General features: G+C 42.0%; 1 protein-coding gene across 1 annotated transcript; it reads right to left on the reverse strand.

The window, feature by feature from the left end:
- Positions 1-2,253: 2,253 nt before the first annotated feature.
- LOC147440876 (uncharacterized) lies at positions 2,254-8,683 on the reverse strand. Its single transcript, XM_086483607.1, has 3 exons — positions 8,512-8,683; positions 8,316-8,360; positions 2,254-3,845 (listed from the first exon to the last, which is right to left on the reverse strand). The coding sequence occupies exons 1-3, from the start codon at positions 8,615-8,617 to the stop codon at positions 2,401-2,403; spliced, it is 1,596 nt and encodes a 531-aa protein (XP_086339733.1). The 5' UTR covers positions 8,618-8,683; the 3' UTR covers positions 2,254-2,400.
- Positions 8,684-8,983: the final 300 nt, after the last annotated feature.

Here is an 8,983-nt window from a genome sequence, read left to right on the forward strand (position 1 = left end):
CTATGGCTTCAACGGCCCACGTGTATGAGAATCAAGTGGCAACTTGGTAAAAGGGGGATTTTTCTTCGAGGTCAACAATCTAATTCACTTGTGGAGGGTCTTCAAGTGTAAGAGTGAATTATCTTGTTGTAATGGATTACGTATCCACCTTGACTGGAGGTACTCCAATCACAACTACCCACCGACTCCTCACATCTATCAATCATGACTACCCTCTTTCATGATCTTGTATATAAACCCATCATAGTAGTGAAATCAAATTTCATGTGTTCTCATGTTCTCAACATGCGTCTTTAGTAATTTACTAGCATCTTGTTGGCTTTCGGTTAGTGTTAAGGTTAGATGATTAGATTCCACATGACTTCTTTGCTTGTTCCGACAAAATTGTATCATCTATATGGTGGCCATGGATTTTTATCTAATGGGTAATGCAGTTTATCATCTCTCCCTCTCTCTCTCTCTCTCTCTCTCACACATGGGCACACATCCGCATTTGTAAAGCAAAATTTATAGGCAGGTTTTGATTATGTATTAGTGCAATTAGTGGATATAAATAAGTTTGATTATATACTTGTCAGTCTCAACATTAGTTGCTTCAGTTGGTACTACGAAGACTAGCTCCATTAAAAAGAAGGCCTACTGATATCAAGTATATCTGTATCTCTTTGGACTACCAACCAAACATAACCATAAATATGAGCATCACCCAATCATGATGATCTTTTGAAACCAACTTCGTCAACATGCTCAAAATTTCTTTATTGCTACTTTTTTCCAATCCATTGGCTTGCAAGTAATATGGAGTGGACACCTTATATAGAATCCAAAAAGTAGCCAGCACATGCTTAATGACTTTATCCAGAAAGTGGGTTCCCTGGTCACTGATAGACTCTACTGGCAAACCAAACTGTGAAATTTTTTTCTTGCAATGACAATTAGCCACAGATATTGCATTACCTTCCCATAAAGCTTGAGCTTCAACTTAACATAATCAACCATACAGGTCATGATATACAACCCTCAGCACTAAAGGGCACGAGCAATTTAATGAAGCCCAAGCGATGGGATCTACGACAACGAAGCTAGGACACGAGGATCGGGACTCGCACAACCGTAAGATGGCAGAGTAAACTAGGACACGAAAAAGTAAACTTGGACAAGCAATGACCTGTTCAAGTTATTTATCATTTTATGGTTTGCCCATTTTTAACTTGCCCATTGCGGGCGTAACGGTTAGTGCATTGGGCTCTCATGGTTGTGGCAAGAGTTCGAGTCCCCGTGCCTACGACGGGCGCCTATTTTTTACCACCCTCCATTCACCTCGAAATTCCCCCTTTCGAACTCCACCGCGGATCCCATCTCTCTCTCTATCCATGCCCTTTAGTGTTGAGGATATACAGCCTATGCAATGATGATACTGCTTGATTGGTCCAATGAAATCTAATCCCCCTTTATAATCGGAGTACGGGGTAAAAATGCTCTTAAGGAAAAAGCAGATGAAGAGGCAGACGGTCACGATTTATTGGTTGACTGCAACACTGACATACATCACAAGCCATTGCTATCCACATCAAATTAGCTCAAACAATAAGACAGCATAGACTGGTTTGCAAAATCTTTTGAGCGGTTTAAGGATGGGATAAAATGTCCTCCAGCAATCTTGCATATGTTCCATCTACCATGCCTTGTTTAGAGGCTAGTACACACCCCAAAAGCATACCAAAGATCTCGGTATTATGATCGGCCAATAACAACAACTTCCACTGTGTAACTCTATAATGCGACTCTTTTTTGTTGTGATCAATTGACAAATGACTAGAAATTTTGCCCAAAAAAATACACCAAATCCACAGAATATTTGTCAAACTGGTAGAGTAAGTGCATAGTTGGTAGTTCATCATCTACTTCTTGCAAGGCTTCACCATTATCTAGGCATGAAAAATATTCCACAACCACATGCTGCATTAGCTGGAATGTAATTAGTCTAGCTTGTTAATTCCACTAATTCCTCCTGTTCCTCAGCTGAACTAAAATTTCAAAATTTCATGTTTACATATGCTGCCTACAAGAAATTGGATCTATGGTTGCAAGAGGACCTTACATGGCAATCTGGCAGCATCATACACAGAATCACAAATAACTTCAAAGAAGATTGATGATGCAGGGAGGTCCAACACAAGCAAAGACAGCAAAGTAACGAGCAGGTGCAATGCTGTAATAATTTGCAACAGTAATGATATATCTGGCTATAAGAAAAAATTGAGGGGGAGAGAGAGAGAGAGGCCACCAACTCTCAGCAGAGGCACATTGTAGCCTCATCGTGCCCCTGCTTTAGGACTTCAAACCCGCCAAAAGACGTGCGCAAACCACCTTGCAATGGCGCAATATCGCCGCACCTACTTAATACTTATCAGAGGGGCTTAGATGTATTTTTGCAGCTCCTTTCCTGAGAGCCCAACTTGCCCTCCTAGCCCAAATGGCTTTCAAACTGCTCGGTTTGCGTTGACAAGCGCTGCCCTCTTTGCCTATCACCTCATTCGAAAATAATTCCTTCTTGTGCAATGGGAGGTCCTTCCACACCAATACGACGGAATCATCCAGCTTGTTAACTTTGACAACTCCATCATCACATATTGAGTCCTGCTTCTTCCCCATAACAAACCCATCCTGGTATATTCTTGGATAGTCAGTAGATTCCCTACACTTTGCTTGATGAATCGGCTTTGTCCTAGATAGCTGATCACCTTTGTCAGAGGGCTTCCCTTCACGCTTTCCTAAGCTTTCCATGGCTGTTTTGATGCTTTCACTGAGCTTTGCGGGGCATACTTGTATCGGTAGCACCTTGCTAGGTAGCCGATCGTCGTTACTTTGCAGTGGGCCATCATGATAGCCCTTGCCGGATGGCTCATCATGATACCCTTTACTTGGTGCTTCTTTCATAGCATTATCAGCTTTGGAGTTGACATGCTCAACGGGCTTGGCCTGCTTTGTTGACATATGGCCTGCTCTTTGCTGTCCTGCATCATCGTCCATTGACTTACCTTTGGATAGGGCCTTGAGCTTTCTGTAAATGACCTCCATAGCTAGATCGTCCTCATCCTCATCGTCCTCAGAGACAGCGTCCATTAAGTCTAACGAACCATGCTTGTGCAAGCTGTTATCATCAAATGAAAATTTCATAGCGGGAAGCTTTTCCTTCGCGAGCACGTCATCTCTGCTAACAGAAAAGCTGCGGCGGCAAATCTCTTGAAACTCTCGCAATGGCGCAAGCTTGACAAGCTTCTGCTGCTGCTCATCATCGAACAAGTGTGGATTCCTAAGCAAAGGGGGTACACTCATACAAGCACTATCCAGGTCAAGAATGATGGATCCGATGTTGAGTATACCTTGAGGGCGACCTGACGGGCGGCGAATTTGAAGAGCAAGAGATTGTGCACCTTGGTATCCCTTACCCTTTTTGCATAGAGTTGAAAGCAAGACACGCACGGTTCCAAGAAGGATGTCGCGGAGTCTACCTTGGCAGTAGAGCTCTATTGTGAGAGCAGACTGAATGCCCTTTTCCTGAGTGAGTAAGGCATCGCTCACAATGAAATGAAGATGCGCATTCCAAGAGGGGTGAAGATCATCACAGTTCACGACATGCGTCCTTAGCTTGTAGTCTTCCCTGATCCATGCCACAGCATAAACATGCATTTGTGCCACAAACTTTTCCCTCTTCAAATCCTGTGCTGAAATTATGTTTATCTCAAGCTGGCTTGAGCTTCCTATGTCAGCCTCTTCAGCATTTGCAAAAGCACGAGATGATGAGCTCCCTGCATGGCACCTTGCTATCCACCCCATGTTTCCTGAAAAGCACAGAGTTAAGAATATTTAATCACATAGGCATATGAACACACGCATTCATGCACATGCACGGCACACACACAAACGTGCATACAAACACTCTTTCAACTGAGCTACATTGGTTGCAAACTTAGTCCTACTAAGTCTTTTAAAACTTCTTACTGGCACTTCCACTAGGCAGATCCTCAAGTTCATGAACAAAGCTTAGACAAACGTGAGAGCTCCTTTTTTTTTCTCCGTTCAACAGTGAAAGTGTTTTAACAGACTTGCATGTCTTGGGGTATGTTACACAAATTCTCCCAGATGACCAAATATTCTTGCTTTCTCAGTATTTGGAACTCATGACTAATGGGGGGGAATTGCTCTTTGTCTATGCTCAGACTAGGAGCTTCTATTCAGCTTAAATGCACCTCTGCTAAAGAAAGTTTAAGCATCATAGAAGTTGGAATCGGAGTTGGAACCAGCATCACCGCAAAACATTTCAACCCCAAAACATTTCGTTCCAGAGAGCTTCATTGCTCAAAACCGCTCAACTTTGAGAGCTAGAGAAATGGAAAAGAACATACTGAAAAAGCTTTATACGCCTCAAAACAACTGAACTGAAAGAAATACACTGCACACAAGACACGGAATGGCGGAGTTCCACTCCAAGAGAGTACTAGCCCCAAACTGTGGCGCCCCTTTCGATATTTCTTTATATTGCTTCAAATTAATACAACACGCGCATCACAACTCTGCATCTCCCGTGGAAGGATGCGAGAGAGTGAGCCCTTGGTTCTCTTATGAAGGCCCTTGGCCATCAAAAGCACTTTATATGAAAAGCATGAACTCTAAAAGCATCTAGTCCCAAAAGCTATCGCCCAAAGATACCAGCGCGTTTCACGGAAATCCGTACAGCTACCACCTCATCAGTTATCTACACTAGTTATTTGTGTATGAGGTTGTCTTCAATAACTTAGGCCCCATCCACCGGGGTCCCATAAGTTGTTGGGGGTTAGGATTATTAATCCTAACCCAACTTGTTATTTAGGCCAATCGGCAAGAGTCTGTAAGTTGGTAAATCCTTCTGCTTCTTTTGCTTTTGCTAGGGTTTAAGCGTGCAAAGGGACAAGCGGGTTTTCGTCGATGCCATAGCACCATTGATCATCTTGTCACTCTTCGTGTTCTCATGGAGGAAAGTCGGTTGAAAGGCAAGCGATTGTATTGCTGTTTTGTGGACTTTAAGAAAGCCTTTGATATGATTCCACGTAACAATTTGTGGAGAAGGATGGAAGAACTCCAAGTGCCAAGTGAGTTTATGCTTACGGTTTCTCGAATCTATGAGAAGGTGATTTGTCAATTGCGCATGGGAAGAGAAATTTCAGAAATTTTTGTAAGCACTATTGGGGTTAAACAAGGATGTCCATTGTCACCAACTCTCTTTGGTCTATGCATCGATCAATTGGAACAAATGGTACTTGACTTTAGGCAAGAAGAAGGCATTGAAGAGGTCACTATTTGCAATGCGGTAATCATGCTTTTGTTGTATGCGGATGATGTAGTGCTTCTAGCACACACTTTAGAAGATGCACAAAAGCTTATGGTTGTCCTTGAGAACTTTTGCTTGCATAGTGGGCTGATTGTAAATGAATCCAAAACAAAGGTTATGCTTGTGAAAACCAACCATAAGGAGAAGCCATGCATTGTGTACAACAACGAGACACTTGAAGTTGTTGAGAGCTTTAAGTACCTTGGCCTTGAGGTTCCATCCAATCACAAGTGGCATGAATGTGCTATGCGTCGTTTGGAAGTGGGAAAGAGAGCATATTATGCATTTGAGAACATGTGTAATGCGAGAAACATCAAGTGTTGGGTTCTCAAGAAGTATCTTTTTGATGCATTGGTGACACCGGTTCTTCTTTATGGAGTTGAAGTGTGGGGCGGGAGCATCTCAAAGTCTACTTGGAAAGAGTTTGAGAATGTCCAAAAGCGTTTTCTTACAAACTTTCTCCAAGTTAAGACACAAACACCATATATGCTCCTACTTCTTGAGTCGGGATCTCTTCCAATTGAGGTTAAAGGGTTGTGGAGTACATGATAAAGATGCGTCAAAACCCCTCACATCGACTTCCTACAATTGCATGGGAAGCAAGCAAAAAAGTTCAAAAGACGCATAAAAGCAAGATCTTGAGCACGGGATGGATGCAAGACATAAAGAAGTGGTTTGGGAGATGGGATGCATTACACTTGCTACATGATGCTTCAATTGACTCTCAAGTGAATGAAGCTTTTCTACAACGCCAATGTATTACGGCTTGGGAGAAATCCGGTGGGTCACGCTTCATACATTACACCACCTATATTGCCCCCAACTACAAAACCATGTTCTTCGCTGAGAGAAGAAACCGTACTCACACTTACATGCTTGAGCCTATTCCCTTGTCCGCGATACGCACCATCGCAACAATTCGACTTAGCTCCCATTTCCTTCGATGCGAGATAGGGCGTTGGGGCAATGGAGAAGAGTCAAATCGATTGTGCACATTATGCTCACTGCAAGTTCGAGAGTCTGAGTACCACACACTACTAGAGTGCTCAGCTTTTGATCACATCCGAACTTGCTTCTCTCACATTTTCAGCCATAACTTAGACCTACACACTTTCCTCTCCCAGCCAAAGTGTGGGCTCTCCATTGCGACTCTCATCACTACAATTTTGGAGCATCGAGAGTCACTCATCAGCCATACACATACTACATCACATGTAACTTTGGTCCCATAGGTCATATTTGACCTCCGAGGACGATAATAAAATCTCTCTCTCTCTCTCTCTCTCTCTCTCTCTCTCTCTCTCTCTCTCGTAGACTAATTCTTCTCTCTTCATCTTACGTCCGGTAGTACCGTTCGTCCCTCAAACATCTTATTGCAAAACACACAAAAAGTATTTAAAACAATACAGCTTTTTGTAGGATATGGGTCATGCAACTGGTTATGAAACTATACCTATTGATTGATATGGGCCATAGTCACAAGGAAACTTTGTTTTAAGGCCTATTGGGTCAAAAACTACGATTTTCAAAGTCACCTGTTTTTTGCTTCCTTTGTGCCGATTCTTAACGAATTTATGAAGGTGACGTAAAAAATATAACTATACAAAGCCGTTTTTAATTTGTTCCATTGCAAAGAGCAAGTTGTTTCTGTCTAAGATGGCCTTGCCGGTCTTGTTTCCATTTCCGTTCCATGTGACTATGATATGGGCTTTTGTAAGCCCTAAATAGCTTCGCGTTTCAAATTGCCAATAAAAAAATATGACTACAACATAAAGATAAGAGTGGCACACCAAGTTTGTGAGCCTTGTGCAACATCTGAGTAATAACAAGGCAAAAAATATACTCATTCTAACCGAAGACTTGCAAAATTCTCCTTTCGAACTTTCAAGGAAATAAAAAAATCAACAGTGTCATTTGTCCACACAAATCTCCTAATTCTAATAATATAAGGTAAAAACACTAGCCAAACAAATTCTACTATTATTGTTGTAAACAATGGTGAAACTGTAATGATTGCACATATTACTTCATGTGATAAATGTGAAACCCTGATAAGTTAAAATTACAAATTGTAGCATTGGGATGCCACACCATATATTGACAGGTTTTGTAAGCATAAAGCCAACTTTGCAATGTTCGGGAAAAGTGTGTCTCAGCTTACAAACGTGTCGCTTGGAAATCCAATAATACCATTTAGAAGCACTATAGAAAGGAATTATTCCACCTAGAATTTAACATAGTTCAAAAAGCTCAAATTTCTATAATGCCCTCTATAAAAAAGTATAGAGAGGAATTATGCATGGTTAGGAAAATGATTTTTCCCAAACACTGCTTCACTATTATGCAAACAAGGTAGCTTGCATAGCTCGGACAACAAGGGTACAACATTTTTCATTTAATATTACTTTCAAGGAAAGCTTTTGTGATGCATTGAAGGTGCACATTGAGCACTCCTCGTAATAACAGAGCTTCCCACAACTGAGCTAATGCTCGATAGTATCTTTCTTCCCCAAGTTGTCTAACACACACACACACACACACACACACACACACACACACACACACACACTCGTGCGTTTTTCTATGTATGTGATTTGGTATGTATGTTTGTATGCATGTAAGCACTATCTACTTACATACACATGTATTGTACATATGTATGTATATCTCCCTCACACAAGTATCTAGACAACTAACTTTATACAAAAGTTAAGGAATTTTTTAAAGGTTTTCAGACAATCACACTAAGTCACTAGAGTGATCCCTACAATGCCAAATTAGCTCTATCTCTAGCAGCATATGTAGACACATGACAAATACAGCTGAAGGTGCATGATTGATAAAGAAAAAGTGCTGTGTAGCTCAATCAAAAGCAATGGAGAAAAATAGACATAAAGGAAACAAGAATTGAGAATTGTGCAGAAAATTAAAGTTGGGCGCTTACCAGGACTACGAAGAGATGAAGAGCTGCTGGAGCTTGTTGAATGAGCTCAAGAAGGAGAGCCCATAGAGAAGCACAGAAGGGCAAGAGAGCCCTCAATTGAAGGTGAGTTTCTGCGTGAACGTGTGTGCGTGCACGCACACAAACTGATTATGGAAGAGCGCCATCGTCTCTCTGTGGTGCTAGAAGGGAAGGGCACCCGAAGGCCCATGGAAGAAGCAGACGGTGAGAAGGAGCATATATCTAGATGTGATGGGTGCTCGCAACGGATCTTGCAGCAGTTGCCCTCCCCTGAGGTTGCCCATATAACCAGCCTACGCTGGTTTCTTGCTTTGCATCATTCACTGCGATTTTAAACTTTGAAGTGCAGACGTATAAAGAGTTTTCACACCGCCCATTTGAAAAAGGGTACCCATCCATGCTCGTTTTCATTTTGGGGACTTTGTTGTTACTCATATTCTAGTCCTATTTATAAGAGGCATATGGCCGGTGAGGTTCAACTTTGCCCAGAAGTAGCGAGTACCGGCTGGGGGAAATTCTAAAAATGAAAGGAATCTTGGAAGGTGCCCATGAACGCTAACTCGGTTGTGAGAATTGATAGGTGCAATACTGAGGCCGTCCGATGGCAAACCAACGAATGTTGGAGGGGAAGTGAGGGGAGGCAGCGGATG

Source organism: Adiantum capillus-veneris, chromosome 15 (genome assembly GCF_014529385.1).
Source record: "Adiantum capillus-veneris isolate H3 chromosome 15, ASM1452938v2, whole genome shotgun sequence".
Lineage (NCBI taxonomy): Eukaryota > Viridiplantae > Streptophyta > Polypodiopsida > Polypodiales > Pteridaceae > Adiantum > Adiantum capillus-veneris.

What these genes read in the sequence shown, in the direction of transcription:
- LOC147440876 (XM_086483607.1), bottom strand. Translation starts at nt 8,617, where the DNA reads ATGGGCAACCTCAGGGGAGGGCAACTGCTGCAAGATCCGTTGCGAGCA. An exon ending in CTTCTTCCATGGGCCTTCGG is followed by an intron (nt 8,361 to 8,511) that starts GTGCCCTTCCCT and finishes CTCCTTCTTGAG; the next exon opens with CTCATTCAACAAGCTCCAGC. An exon ending in TTCATCTCTTCGTAGTCCTG is followed by an intron (nt 3,846 to 8,315) that starts GTAAGCGCCCAA and finishes TGTGCTTTTCAG; the next exon opens with GAAACATGGGGTGGATAGCA.